This window comes from Petromyzon marinus, chromosome 13, assembly GCF_048934315.1.
Source record: "Petromyzon marinus isolate PM22_M1 ecotype Great Lakes invasive population chromosome 13, UKy_Petmar_22M1.pri1.0, whole genome shotgun sequence".
In the NCBI taxonomy this organism is placed as follows: Eukaryota; Metazoa; Chordata; class Hyperoartia; order Petromyzontiformes; family Petromyzontidae; genus Petromyzon; species Petromyzon marinus.
In genome coordinates this window covers 9308825-9324718 of record NC_133679.1, presented here as the reverse complement: position 1 = coordinate 9324718, position 15894 = coordinate 9308825, and the positions used below count along the sequence as shown (strand labels likewise).

The following is a 15894-nucleotide window of genomic DNA, read 5'->3' as shown; positions in this document are numbered from 1 at the left end:
GTAATGTAGGCGTTAATAGATTGTGTGAAACGTACATGTAATAATAATACTATGGTAAGACGACCCCATGTCAAATTTGGGAGGGGGGGTATCCTTTGGAAAAAGTTAACTTAATGTAAAGCAACCTACGAATGTATCTCAAGAAGGAAGAAAGGAAACAGTGCGTGCTACCTGCTATGACGTGGCTCAGAAAAAAATGGATGTTGTAAAAGAAAGCTGAGAAAATTGTGTAACAGAATTCCGAAAGGTACATGATTGGAATTCCACTGAGAGATGAAGAGAGCAACACATGCACAAGTTAGAAATACAGTGATTGTTGAGGAACGTGAGTGGGCTTGGGCACGAAACGTCATGGCTAAGAAGGGGACAACGGAGGTGGTCGCGTATGGTGGGGTACTGCGTGCGTACATCTGAGCAGCATGGAAGGATAGGCAAAAATTACCCTTTAGAGGGGCTCTCTAGAACTCCTTCGAGTGGAGATCTGTCTGCCAGCATTGGCAAGTAATGTCAGGACTGCACCTTTATCCTCATACCTGTTATCCATATGCACGTTTTACCGTGAGGATAAAATTAGTAATTTGTATGAATAAATGCAAATAATAGGATATATCTGGAGTGTCCCGTGTCAAATCAGATAAAGGAAGTATTTATCTCTGTAGCAGTAATACATAATCAGAATAGTAACAGACAATCTTTAGCAAATAAAACTTTGTAAATACTGTAGACACAAAATGATACGTTTCTACTTCCTACAATCACAAAAAATTATTATAATTTAGAAATATATTCAAGTCACACAACATGAACTTAAATATCACAGATTTATTGTGAAAGTCCCATTGTGCAAGAATTAATTATTCAAAAATGGAAATGCGATGTTAAGGCATACAATGCTTGAGCAGCTCATGCCTGAGAGTTCAAATACACGCAGGCTTAACTTAGCATAAAATCTGCATACAATAAATAATTACTAAAATATTACTTTCTAAAGTGCAAGATTGCGAAGCTGGGAAATGCTTGTAGCCTGTTGCCTACCACTATTATCCCTGAGATGAAGAACATTTAAAGAGAACACTTTTGGTTCAGAAATTTAAAAAAACCCGAAGGCATTGGACATATTTTATCTGCGCACATAAAATCAGAACTGCTACAAACTATACACAACTTCAATCGAGGAAGGAGTTATGTGAAAGTCAAATATCCACATCAAAAGATTTTGTTTCAAACGAAATACAAAAATAGACTTCACGTCGTATCTCCACATTGAAATGAAATAAACATTTATTCCATCATGATTGGGATGTTTATGTAACCAGCAGAATTTGTTTAAACAATTATATTACGTCTTGATTTGAAGCTTTCGTGACTGCAGGAGTCCATACTCTCTGGTTCTTTAGGTAAAGTCACGTAGATAGAAAAAATAACAAATGAAAACACGACGTTTCGGTCGCACACAACAGCAGATAATTTTCTCACCTGAAGACGGACGCTTGTGTTGCGACCGAAACGTCGTGTTTTCGATTGTAATATTTTTCTATCTACGTGACTTTACCGAAAGAACCAGAGAGTATAATTATATCATGTCCTGCTTTCAATACTCTGGATCAACAAACTCGTCTGCTGACGACACCTAGGCGATCAAAACCGCGCTAGAATTTAACTTTTTTTGATTTAAAGCTTTCGTGACTGCAGTAATTCATATTCTTAGTTTTTTCGGTAAAGTCACGTTGAAGAGAAACAACAAAATAACAAAATATATATAAAACAATAAAAAAAAAATTCTCACGACGTTTCGACCGTTTGAGTTATGGTCGAAACGTCGTGAGAATTTTTTATTGTTTTATATATATTTTGTTATTTTGTTGTTTCTCTTCAACGTGACTTTACCGAAAAAACTAAGAATAAGAATTTAACTTGTTTTATTAAATGCTGCTGAATAAAATATGTGTGGAAGACCTGTGGTCTGATGGACTAAAATATATATTATGCATTATTCCAAAAGAGTGATCGATATGCTTTTTATTTAGACTATATTTTAAAACAAGCAAGCTTCCCTATTAGCAAATCTCTGTCGCCTGCCAAAGTGTGTGGAGGTCAGGACAAGCAAAAAAGTAATGCAATTTAAGAGAGTGAATCGTGTGTTTAGGATTGGCCTGCCATGCAATAATTTTGTTACAAATTATTAAATTAGAAATATACGAACAAGCATCGCACCAAATGTGAAATCTTGGCAAGACCCTCCTGAAAAACAGTCACAACTCGTGATAAAAAACTTAAGTGGGATAATAATGGGTCCTTGTGAGTTTTGCAGATTCTTTCCATTATGCTGTTTAACCTAAATATATTACTTCCGCACGTATTACAGGACAATACTGTATATTTAAGTGAGTATAACATACCCAACTTATAAATTGCATGCATATACTGTAACTATTGAACAGTTCTGAAATTGTATGTATAATGTCAATTGTTTGCCTGGAAAAGCATCATTGAGTCTCAAACACTAATAATCATGAGGGTCCTGCTACATTGAGATATTTGGCCAATCCTATTACTGAGTGTTTGGCTTTGTAGGAATAAACTGCAGATACGACAGGGTGACATTCACCATTGCCATCTTATGTCCACCTCAAGACATATGGTGTATTTTTTTAAATAAACATCACCATACAGTTTTGCCATCATTTTGAAAAATTATGTTATGAAGCTCAGTTTGTTATTTTTCTATCTAAACAGAAAGGCACACGTGTTGCCAGCTGTATTTGACAGTAGTCAAATATGGCACAACACATCACACATTCTGGCAGAAGGCCATGTACCAGAGCTCAATCTACACACATCCACTCAATAAAATGGAGCAATTATTTTGTCTTTTGTCTAGCCTTTTAGATGGGTGGAAAAAAATCCCACGACACACCTGCATGCGTACGTTTGTTAGAAAATATTTATTGATTAAAAAAATATTGAATGATATGGACAAAATTCGCTCGTGGGACATTTTAGATCTTGAGCCTTCCTTAATTATTAAAAAAAAGGGGGAGATGGATGATAGAGTCCTGTGCACAATGCTGCCGCAAGTTTTCTCTATTTGGTCAAGAATAATGTTTAAAATATTTATACACCCTCTGTATTCAAACGTTCATAGGTTGCTTACGCTGTACTTACAATGATGCAAACGTCTCAATGTAAGACTCGCTATCATTGGTGTCACCGATGACTTCAGTGGTAATTTTTTTATTAGATACAAGAAACCATGGCAATATATGAAACCATGAATCGCTTAATTAATGTGACAGCTAACCTATCCATGCTGTTTATGGTAGTCAATGCTTCATGTTGAACATAAATCAAAATCAGAGGCTCTTCCAAAATTTTACTTACATCTTTTTTTTTAAATATACCTATATCCTTCCTCGAAACAAATAATACTAATTTATAGTCCTGTCGGTCCACTGCTGGGTGAAGGCCTCCCATACTGTCAGTTATGGGAGGGTTTTTGTTTACCATTCTGCACTACGCTGGTGAGTGCTGATTGGTAAACGGGATTGGTAAAAGAGTCCAGCACGTGTCCCAGTATCACTAACCACTTCGTTAACCACGGCCAGGAATTGAATTTAGATCACCATATGCAAAGCACAGTGAATGAACCACTGAACCACCATGTCTGCGTTTGTTATAGTAGTCTGCTTTTTATTTGACCCATACATGTGTTGTAAACTAGGCATATATGTAAGGTCTCATACAGCTGATGTTTACTGAATAAATCTCATCATACTGTGATGTGTGTACAGCATACATACAACTGTAGTAATAACCTCTATTATTGCAACAATGTCTTTCTCTTTCTGATATTAACCTCCCCGCGGCTTATAGGCCCTATCTACTCCTGTGTCCTCTGCGATCCACACCCAATACTCAGCTATCCCCGCCCTTTGCCCATTTCATGAGTCGAGCATGAGTCCAAAGAGTATTAAACCAGGACAAAAGTCCAGAACATCACGAATACTTCATGAGACATTGGAACAGCCTTTCAAAAACAGGACTGATCAGGCCAAACCAGGACATTTCGTAGTCTTAGCAATGCTTTAGCAACCGCAAATTGAGTCGGTGCCCTCTCCTCCTCCCTCATTTCATCAGGTGGTGGGCAGGAGACTGGCAGAAGTGCTCCGCCACGTGTGGACGTAATGGCACGGCGCATCGCACAGTCCTGTGCTTGCGCAGCATCGGGCCGGATGCACAGAAGGCTCTCCCCAACTCCGAGTGCCAACATCTGCCCAAGCCCAAGCTGCAGAGCTCCTGCAACCAGCACGTGCCGTGTCCCTCGCGATGGGTGGTCGGCAACTGGACTGAGGTCAGAACGGGAAACCCGCAATGGCATTCAATCACTGCGGGAGCAGCCATCCACAGCCTCTGCTCCCTTGCCACCCTGTTTATTTACTTTCAAGCATTTGCGTTGGTAGCTCTGCGATTTGTTTTTGACTTTTACCGCATGTTGTTCAGCAGGGTGTTTTGACATTTCGGTCCACGTGCTCAGAACTCAATTCTGTTTCTGAAGAAGCACCCAGCAGGTGGAGCATAATGTTGGACATCATGCCAAACAAGGTGCAACATGAAAACATCGGAGCTGTAACAGAACAGCAACAAAGATCTAAGTAGCAGTATTTTTTGTTGTTGATAACCCATGTGGTGGAATGTTGCCGATGGTGAGCAAATAAGGTTGCATGTGGGTCAACAGCTCACGTATTTATATTCTTAGCTCTTTCGGTAAAGTCACGTTGAAGGGAAACAAAAAAATAATAAAATATATATAGAACAATAAAAATTCTCACGACGTTTCGACCATAATACAAACGGTCATCATCAGGTGTGAAAAACCAACGGCAAGAAACATTTGAAAGAAGTGGCGGCCTTTATTTATTTATTTTAAGCGGTGCATTTACTTATTTAAAAAACGTTAGCACCACGGGCAGCGATTGGCAGTTTGTTTAGAAGGACTAGTCCATCTATGTTCTGAAAAGAGGAGGGGGGAGACGAAAAATTCATGTATGCTGTCTGAAAGCCACCGTAAGCATGAACAATCAATTAAGACCTGAAATGGTTTATCAAATCCTTCCAATGATTGCTAAGCCAGAATCCATCTTCTCAGTTGAAGTTGTCTCTGTGCTTGTATATGTGGATAGCCTCATGAACGAATCTCTCATGGTAGCCAGATGGCTTACAAAGAACCTCTGTCTTGGAGAAGTCAATGTCATGTGAGCTTACTGAATTATACCAATGATCTGCCACGGCCGAGGTGTTGGTCCTACCGTGTTTAAGGTCTGCTTTGTGTTCACGAATGCGGTCCGAGACATGGCGTTTGGTTTCTCCAATGTAACTACTACCACAGAGGCAACTTAGTTTGTAGACACCAGGTACTGTATGTCCGGAATCACATCTTTTACAGACGGAACCAGATTACGGATTTTATGTAATGTGTTGAAACGGACCTGGATCTTGTGTTTATTCAAGATTTTGGAGATCTTTTTTGTGATCCCCGCAATGTAGGGTAAAGTGATGGTTTTGAAAGGCTCCTCAAGAGGGTCCTTCTTCATGGTTTCAGTGATAGCTTTGCGGATTGTATAGTCGGAGTAACCATTAGCCTTAAGAGCTTGGTGTACGTGCTTGAGTTCATTGCCTATGTGTTCCTGGTCGGATATGCATTGGGCTCTATGGTACAGAGTCTTAATGAGAGAATTCACAAGATCCAGGTCCGTTTCAACACATTACATAAAATCCGTGATCTGGTTCCGTCTGTAAAAGATGTGATTCCGGACATACAGTACCCTGGTGTCTACAAACTAAGTTGCCTCTGTGGTAGTAGTTACATTGGAGAAACCAAAGGCCATGTCTCGGACCGCATTCGTGAACACAAAGCAGACCTTAATCACGGTAGGACCAACACCTCGGCCGTGGCAGATCATTGTTATAATTCAGTAGGCTCACATGACATTGACTTCTCCAAGACAGAGGTTCTTTGTAAGCCATCTGGCTACCATGAGAGATTCGTTCATGAGGCTATCCACATATACAAGCACAGAGACAATTTCAACCGATAAGATGGATTCTGGCTTAGCAATCATTGGAAGGATTTGTGGCTTTCAGACAGCATACATTAATTTTTCGTCTCTCCCCTCCGCTTTTCAGAACATAGTCGTCCTTCTAAACAAACTGCTAATCGCTGCCCGTGGTGCTAACGTTTTTTAAAGGGTTTTTTAAGTAAATAAATGCACCGTTTAAAAATAAATAAATGCAAACCGATACTTCTTTCAAATGTTTCTTGCCGTTGGTTTTTCACACCTGATGACGACCGTTTGTGTTATGGTCGAAACGTCGTGAGAATTTTTATTGTTTTATATATATTTTATTATTTTATTGTTTTCCTTCAAAGTGACTTTACCGAAAAAGCTAAGAAAATGAATTACTGCAGTCACGAAAGCTTTAAATCAAAATTTAACTCATATTTGTTACAAATAATTTTGAAATGTATTTGTTGCACATGCAACAAGCTGCCTTTATTTGCCAAGTGGGGTCATGTGGTGGTCATAGCAACCCAACTTCTATATCCATCATGCTGTATTTAATTTTGCATATAGATACGTGGAGATGTTCAATCATTAAGGTTAATCGCTCTTCATGAGAGTAAACGACGCAGCCCCAATTGTAATTTTTTTATGTTCACCTTTTTCTTATTCTGTATATTCAGAGGCCGAGCAGACACTTTCCCTTGCCTACATTGTCTGCGCTCCCCAGGCCAAACTGCCCAGGCAACAGGGGAGGGTAGGGGTCAGGCCTCCCAGGGGTTTTGTATCGTAGACATAGTCTGCTGTGATTTTGCAATTGGGAGTAATGTCGTTGTGTCTCTTCCCTGTTGATTTGTGCAGATTATTTTCTAATTTGGCAATAATGGACCAATACCTCAGCACACGTGGCTATGCCTATACGTTGTTAATAATTGTAGATTTCGGCTGAGATTAACTTTAATGGCTCAGTAATGTGCAAGCATGTTGGAAAAAAAACAAGCAATAACGTTCCATTGTTCAGAATTGGATTTGTAAAACATTGGAATGCATGCAACAAAGTTGTACATCAGAAACTTAAACCTGTTCATCGTCAGCTTGACACGTACTGTTACATTGCTGTTCAAGTACAGTGTACAATGTAAGCATACAACACACAGGATCACACGTATACAGTCATGTGCATGTACACACGCTTGTGCATGAACATACGCCTGTGTACATATGTGTCACGTCTATGCATATTCACACTCAGACACACGTGCTTGTGGAGGTTGTGTACATTGGGGGTGTGTCAGGTTGTAAGCCTGATTAAAAATTAATTTTCCGCAATCAGGAATGCAGCCAGTATCGTGACAGCCCGAGAAAGTTGCTATACATAGAAGAGCACTGAGTGCCAAGACGTGAGCATTATTTACACAGGTTTTTGGCCAACACTGCCGAGATCCGCAGGGTCATAGTGCAAATAATCAGTGAGGAGCTTTGAGGGAGCCAGTGGCATGCATGGAAGGCAGCTCATTTAGCGCCTCTCGAGAGAGTGAGCATAAATGGCTATTCTGTAAACCCAAGTTTCCATGACAGTGAGAAATGAGGCAGGAAAGGCAACGGTCTCCACAATGTGTGGGTGATTCTTTGCAGCGCGTTATTTTAGCTTAAATGTGTTTTTTTAATACATATTTTAGTCTAATGTGATGCCAAAGTGGCACAGTGCTAACACGTGTGCCTCACAGCAATACACACCTTGGTTCGATTACTAACTCAGGTGTCTTTTCTGTGAGAAATCTGTATGTTATCCCACTGTTTTGGGTTGGTTTCCTCTGAGTTGGCCAACGATTCAAATGCTGAAAAATTACCTGCAAATTACTGAATTGGGTTTACTCCCCTCAAGAATATTGAGATTCAAGTAGGCTTTCCTGGGTCAACAAGTGTGTCTATTATAAAATAAATATGGACAAATTAATATAAAATAGCCTTTGGAGACTATGAAATTCAACTTAAAGCAAATTAATTCAGTCATCAAATTGATTGAAGCTCTCACAAACCAAGGCCTAAGTTTAGAATTTAAAAAAATCTAGAAATGAGAAAAAGTATTTTAAATTTTGATTTAAAGCTTTCGTGACTGCAGTAATTCATATTCTTAGTTTTTTCGGTAAAGTCACGTTGAAGAGAAACAACAAAATAACAAAATATATATAAAACAATAAAAAATTCTCACGACGTTTCGACCATAACTCAAACGGTCATCATCAGGTGTGTCGGTTTGCATAAATTTATTTTTAATTTTTAAAACGGCACATTTATTTATTTATAAAAAACGTTGGCGTCACGCGCAGCGATTGGCAGTTTGCCCAGGACTAGTCCATCTATTTTTTTTTGAAAAGAGGAGGGGGGAGACGAAATTTTTTATAATGTATGCTGTCTGAAAGCCACTGTAAGCGTGAACAATCAATCAAGAACTGAAATGATTTATCAAATCTTTCCAATGATTGCTAAGATAGAATCCATCTTCTCGGTTGAAATTGTCTCTGTGCTTGTATATGTGGATAGCCTCATGAACGAATCTCTCATGGAAGCCAGATGGCTTACAAAGAACCTCCGTCTTGGAAAAGTCAATGGCATGTGAGCCTACTGAATTAGAACAATGATCTGCTACGGCCGAGGTGTTGGTCCTACCGTGTTTAAGGTCTGCTTTATGTTCACGAATGCGGTCCGAGACATGGCGTTTGGTTTCTCCAATGTAACTACTACCACAGAGGCAACTTAGTTTGTAGACACCAGGGTATTGTATGTCCGGAATCACATCTTTTACAGACGGAACCAGATCACGGATTTTATGTAATGTGTTGAAACGGACCTGGATCTTGTGTTTATTCAAGATTTTGGAGATCTTTTTTGTGATCCCAGCAATGTAGGGTAAAGTGATGGTTTTGAAAGGCTCCTCAAGAGGGTTCTTCTTCATGGTTTGAGTGATAGCTTTGCGGATTGTATAGTCGGAGTAACCATTAGCCCTAAGAGCTTGGTGTACGTGCTTGAGTTCACTGCTTATGTGTTCCTGGTCGGATATGCATTGGGCTCTATGATACAGAGTCTTGATGAAGAAGAAGAACCTCTTGAGGAGCCTTTCAAAACCATCACTTTACCCTACATTGCTGGGATCACAAAAAAGATCTCCAAAATCTTGAATAAACACAAGATCCAGGTCCGTTTCAACACATTACATAAAATCCGTGATCTGGTTCCGTCTGTAAAAGATGTGATTCCGGACATACAATACCCTGGTGTCTACAAACTAAGTTGCCTCTGTGGTAGTAGTTACATTGGAGAAACCAAACGCCATGTCTCGGACCGCATTCGTGAACATAAAGCAGACCTTAAACACGGTAGGACCAACACCTCGGCCGTAGCAGATCATTGTTCTAATTCAGTAGGCTCACATGCCATTGACTTTTCCAAGACGGAGGTTCTTTGTAAGCCATCTGGCTTCCATGAGAGATTCGTTCATGAGGCTATCCACATATACAAGCACAGAGACAATTTCAACCGAGAAGATGGATTCTATCTTAGCAATCATTGGAAAGATTTGATAAATCATTTCAGTTCTTGATTGATTGTTCATGCTTACAGTGGCTTTCAGACAGCATACATTATAAAAAATTTCGTCTCCCCCCTCCTCTTTTAAAAAAAAAAAATATATGGACTAGTCCTGGGCAAACTGCCAATCGCTGCGCGTGACGCCAACGTTTTTTATAAATAAATAAATGTGCCGTTTTTAAAATAAATGTATGCAAACCGACACACCTGATGATGACCGTTTGAGTTATGGTCGAAACGTCGTGAGAATTTTTTTATTGTTTTATATATATATTTTGTTATTTTGTTGTTTCTCTTCAACGTGACTTTACCGAAAAAACTGAGAAAAAGTATGTCCAAGGATGAAATATGTACAATGGGTTTGCATGAATAAATAATACAGTTTGTAAGAAGAAGGGTCAGGCAAAGATACACGTTCTTACCAAAGTTATTCACAGTAACAGAATGTTTTCCAAAAGTTATATGTATATGCTTCAATGGTGGATGTTTAATAATGCATTATTATACTCATATTACGTATTCCTCGTTGTTAACGAGAGGTACGTTCCGGAGATGCTCGTGAATAATACATTTCACGGATAATTATGTTGGCTTATTAAAACCTATCTTTGAAACAAATCACATTAAATATATACATAATACGTGAAAATTATCTCATCGCTTTATGTAATCACTTTATCTCATCACTTCTTCACATCACATTCTCTCTCGTAGATTTATCTAATCACTTTCTCTTCATGTAGAACGAGGGAATACTGTTTCGGGGTTGAGTGGGACAGTTTCTGGGAAGCGGGACATGGGATTGGCCGAGATGTTCATGGAATTGGGAAAAAAAAGCGAGAAAACACAATGATTGGTGGAGAAAAGGAGAAGATGACAGAGAATCTGTCCAAAAAAAGTATTTTTCAGGCAGCCTAGTCTGGTAATTTAGGAGCTCCCCTTTACAAAACCCAGCTCACACAAAAGTTTAGGAAGTGACGCCCTGCTATGCCCAGGGGCTTGTCCTTAGATGTGCTGTGTGTGTATATTAATATTCATGAGCACACCTCACATGAATATGCATAACATGTTACATCACATCGAGATGAATTTACATGAGCTTGTTCCGTGTCACACCTAGGTCCATCAGAACGGTGCACTATACTGTCATACAGTTCAACACAATACCACCAGATCTCAATACAAATCAACTACTGCCACCTGAACACGAATGCCATATTCCGAGCTGTTCGGGTCACAACGGACACATGGCAATCCAGAATGTTGGCAACCCTACGTTAACACGACCGCTGCAGTGTCTAGAGGCCACTATATTAATGACACTGTTGAAAAGAATCCGATATTAATTCACATCGTGAACATTAATTTCAATAATCTGTCGCCTCAAATGGGCAAAGGGGTGGGGGATCATAATATCTCTAATACATCTTATGAAATGCATATTTTCAACAAGGGGGCATCTTGTGAATGCGTCTTCTTATTTATGGCTGACGTAGATGCAGAGCAACAATTTCGTATTGTTTGGCCCTGACGAGGGCCATTGGCGTGGCTTGTGTTGTTGCTCTGGAGACCAGGAGATCAATGGTTGATGTTCGGTCGCCGCGTTGATGGCATTCGTTGTGATTTCTCACTTAACAGAGTGGGTCGCGTGAAGTCTGCCATTAGCAGCGTGAAAGTTTCCTACCACCATATCGCCTCGTCCCAGATCTCATGGGATTTCTCACATTTCCCAACACTAAAAGGGACACATCAATTGCACACAGGAGCCCATTTCGCATGGCCTGAAAGCAACCCCGTTAAGGAGACATTGTTACACCAATTATTTCCAGATGCCAAAATATGGGTAAAATAATATCCAAATGTCATTAGCCCTTCTCCGAGAGTTGCAACAATGAGGTTCAAAGTACAACTTAGTTCTATATATTTCTATTTTCTTTCTCTCCCTTTCCATTGTTTTTACGTTCCCATTGATTCACAGATGATAGCTGAGGCCTACTGTTGTGCTGGTTTGCCAAGGTCTTTTGAGAGCATTGCACCCTGGTTCTTTGTCCCTTTGTACATTCATAATAAAAGGAAAAGTTACAAGTGGGTCCGTTACAGTACGTGATATTCCTCTTAGTTTGGTTGCTGATTACTAGCCTGATAAACTAAGCATACAAAATATGTTAAGTTATGACAGCAGTTGATGTAAGTTTGCTGTGAAATCAGTGGTAATTTGCCGTTTCACACTTTTGTTCCATAGGGCATTTAACATGGCTCATTGGGTGCTGGCTAACTGTAATGTTCTACATTATGCCTGAAGCAAAGCTTCTTTGTCACCATGTTACATTCTTTCCCTTGAACTGCAGATATCCAAAAGTGCTAATTAGTGGTAAATATATGAGCAAAAATTACTTTATTTAATTGTGAGAAAGAATTTTATAATTTATGGCAGTGGAACCAAAACAAGCATACTTCAAAAACAATTCTGGTTTCTGATTACGACTGGAAATGCGGGAAAAGTGCCATAATTTTCAGACGTGAAAATAGAGGGCACTGCTCAATCATTTGTGTGACAATTCCTCACCTCAAACTTTTGAAATGCAGTGAACGCTGCCGTGCAAAGTTGAGAAAAACTATGCCGTGAAATGCATAGAGCGCAACTTAAATAGTTCTAAACTTGGCATTGAGTTTCACATTGTGATTGTATCATTCAATTGAGTCGACTATTCCTGTTGTTAAAATTTTTCACAAAAAAGCAGAATTGCGTGACAAATTTATCCTATATCTGCATTTATACATAATTAATTTCACATTTAAGAGGAATTACTTTCGCAGACAATAGGATGAAAACCCCTCTTATCTGCAAATGTAATTATCCGTGAACACCCACCACCCCAAATTCAGTACAAAATAGAGTTCCACATCAATACGCCGTGTTAATAAATAACACGATAAACTAGTGGGCCTTTGCAGTACCAGCAGTGCACAGAATCAATGACTGATGACCTGGAACCCAACAGATTCACTGCGATCACTCGCTCGTCAGTGGCCAGTCGCATCCTTATCACCCTCTTATCAGTCACTACTATCGCCATGGTCACAGCAACACATTCCTCCACACACATTGAGGAACTCGCTCTACCAACCAGACTCACGTTCATGTCACCTGTGACGTGCTCAACCACTGCACTGCAGGCCAACATAATTATCATTCTGCTTCTTCCCTCAAATTGCTCGACTTTGGAATCCCTCCTCCATTGTTTCTTTTCCCCAAGTTCGTGTAATCTTGCTCAATTCACGGAACACATGAACGCTTATCGCGAACAAATGAAAGTGCTGTTTGCCCGTGGGAGCTTGGCATTTTGAATATTTGGACCGTATGCTTAGCAACTACAGTTTTTATAATCTTACTCAAGACTAGTGTAAGTCTGTCTACTGACGATAAGCTCACTTGGTGTGTGAAAGTTATTTTGCTTGGTGGATGTGTTAAGCGCACTTCCCCTTCTCCCCCAACCCCACTCCTTTTTCCCTTTCCTTGTGTTGCTCTTCCCTTGCCTTCCCTTCCCCATATAAAACTCTAAGCTCCCACTTGCAGTCCCTACATGAACGGGGCATTCAGCCCAAACGTCTCCCCTTCCTAGAATCCAGGAGATATGAGTTTGGGCATCGGGCAGAAACATTTCTGTACACCCCCCCCCCCCCCCCCCATTGTTACAGTTTGTGCCTTGTACCAGGCTCTTGTCAAAAATATATTGTAAGCCTTAAGTATTACAACTTCAATAGTGCTGTATTATTGCTGAGCATGTGCTCAACAACTGTGATTTGATTTTCTTTGTCAAATGTATATATATACACACACTCAAAACACGGTGCTGCGTGCGTGCGTGATGTGTGCACAATAACACCTTGCTGCCGGCTCGACTATCCTCGTTCACTTATGTGTGTGTCTCAGTGCTCGGTGACGTGCGGTGGTGGAGGTGGGAAGAGGACGCGCTCGGTGGAGTGCGGTGACGACGCTGGCGCCACCTGTGACCGTGACACGAGACCGTCCTCCGAGCGTGCCTGCAGCACGTCGGCGGCCTGCTCTATTGGCGGAAATGAGGCAAACTCCGGCGGTCCCCTGAAAAAGCAAAACAGCAGCTTCCTGGGCAAGCAATTTGACGGCCTCGCTAATCGCGGATTGGAAGGCGGCCAGCTGCCCATTACGCAAGGGACTGTGCCTTCCTTTGTTGCACCCCAAGTCTTTCCATCTAATAATGTGTCATCAGGTAATGGTGACTATTATGTGCAGCCCACTACAGAATCCATAGAAAATAGTGTCCCAAACAGCCAAGCCACACATCCCACAGTGGGCAGTTTGTATGATGACTATAATTTTATTGGTTTCCAGGAAGATCTCCTCTATGATGCTGATACTAATGACCCGATAATCAATGGCAGCAAATTACCTCTTGTCTATGACGATGAGTTACTCAGGTCATCCAACCAACCACTCGGGGGGGAGACCACAACTACTTCAGCTACATTTGCACATTCACCAGCCCATGTGGGACAAAAATGGCCGTCTTCAGAATCTAATGAATTAAACCCGACTGGCAATCCAAGCACGGTCACAGGAGGGTCAGTAGTAAATGTTGAAAAACTGCCCAACAATGCATCATCTTCCAAAAGTCAAAACAAGCAGTCAAGGAATAAGAGTGGCCACAAGAAGACAAAAACTCCCCTCGGGGCATCTGTGGCTCCCAGTGCGACGACCGCAACGTCGACGTCACTGGACACTTCGCTGCCACCCAACGGCAGTCGCTTTTCCCATCCGACTTCTTCTTCTTTCCCAACTCAGCCTCACATTGAAATCACTGTGTCAGGAGCAAAGAACATGGTCCACCCTGCTCAAGATCGAGATCTCCGCTGGGTGGTCGGCAACTGGAGTGAGGTACTGAGAATTTCTCGAACAAAATACAAAGTGGTCAAAGACTCCCCTCCTTTTCTGGCACCCTGTCGCTAGTCTCAACCACCAGCCATCATTCCTTCTAGCCACATCCTGTTCAAGCTCACTTACTTTTCTTAACAGATAGTCCCATTTAGGTTTCAAGGGAGATGATTTGTAGAGGAAGCATTCAAGGAGGAGACAGAGCAGCTGAGTGGGGGAGGTGAGTCAGATTCTGAACTTTCTGCGGCATGAGAGTCCTGATATGCGTTTGCTTGCAGTGCTCAGTCACGTGCGGCCTGGGGTCCATGTGGCGCCGGGTGGAGTGCAGCGCAGGGAAACCGTCGCTGTGCACGGCCACGAAGAGGCCCGCCCCAACCCGGCGCTGTCACGTACAGCCCTGCGCCACCTGGATCGTCGGCGAGTGGACCAAGGTGGGGCGACGGAATCGGTGCCGTAGCCTGGTTTGTACGGGCACTGGTTAGGTTTGCCACTTCTTATGTACCAAAAAACCGAGATATATCACGGGAAGACGAATATCTCACAATACCAGAATAGGGGAGAACTACATGTGAATGCGTCGTCTTTAATGGTGTATTTTTTGCACAATTGACAAAACTGGGACTTTTAATGTCCCGGCGGAAGACTTACATATTTCCCAGGACAGCTCCCTCGACGAGAGGACAATCCTGGGAAAACCAGGACCGGTGGCAACGCGAGTCCTGGTCCAAGGAATGAACCGGAGCCCCCCTGTGCACCCTCCCCCTCTGCGCTGCCCGGTGCCTGGGTCCCTGCAACCCGAGAGCCGAGTTGCACCACCTGCACAATTGATATCTGCAGCACTGGTTACAGTAATTAAGGTGGTCTGAAAAGCGGTGGGGGGTAAGTGTTTGTGGGGCGGTGCTAAGATAATTAGTCTCCCCTCTGTGCATGTGGGTTTTGCCGATCATCCGGCATAGTTAAGTGTTAAGGCGGAGGAGTTTATTGCTTTTTTTCATTCATGTATTAATTTGAGAGCAACAGGAAATGCAGCTGCTTCCCTTTGAAAGTTCTTATCACCATGGCTGCGCTCATTCTTCCCTTTACGACAGGAGATTTAACAGGCAGGCAGAGCAATGTTCAACCAACCACAGCATTGCAATCATTTTCCGTAAAGTAGGGCTGCCATCATTCACCAATGCCCCGCTGCACAGCGATCTCCAGGCACGTCAAGCAGGATAGAAAATGTTTACGTTGAAGGTCTCGCCATTTTCATCAACACGTTTTCGTCAAGGCTACACAATTAGACAACTGGGTTGTGGATAAAGCATATAAACAACCATACATTTGGTTTTATAT

At 41.5% G+C, this 15894-nt stretch overlaps 2 protein-coding genes across 2 annotated transcripts in view; both read left to right on the top strand.

The window, feature by feature from the left end:
• The window catches only part of LOC142924428 (uncharacterized), a 357538-nt gene that overhangs the window by 101194 nt on the left and 240450 nt on the right, over positions 1-15894 (top strand). The gene's annotated exons all lie outside the window — the stretch shown is intronic.
• The window catches only part of LOC116941975 (A disintegrin and metalloproteinase with thrombospondin motifs 7), an 89003-nt gene that overhangs the window by 46731 nt on the left and 26378 nt on the right, over positions 1-15894 (top strand). Inside the window, exons 18-20 of the mRNA XM_032953411.2 lie at positions 4138-4351; positions 13582-14562; positions 14838-14990. Coding sequence (XP_032809302.2) covers positions 4138-4351; positions 13582-14562; positions 14838-14990 — 1348 coding nt within the window. The remainder of the gene's footprint in view (positions 1-4137; positions 4352-13581; positions 14563-14837; positions 14991-15894) is intronic.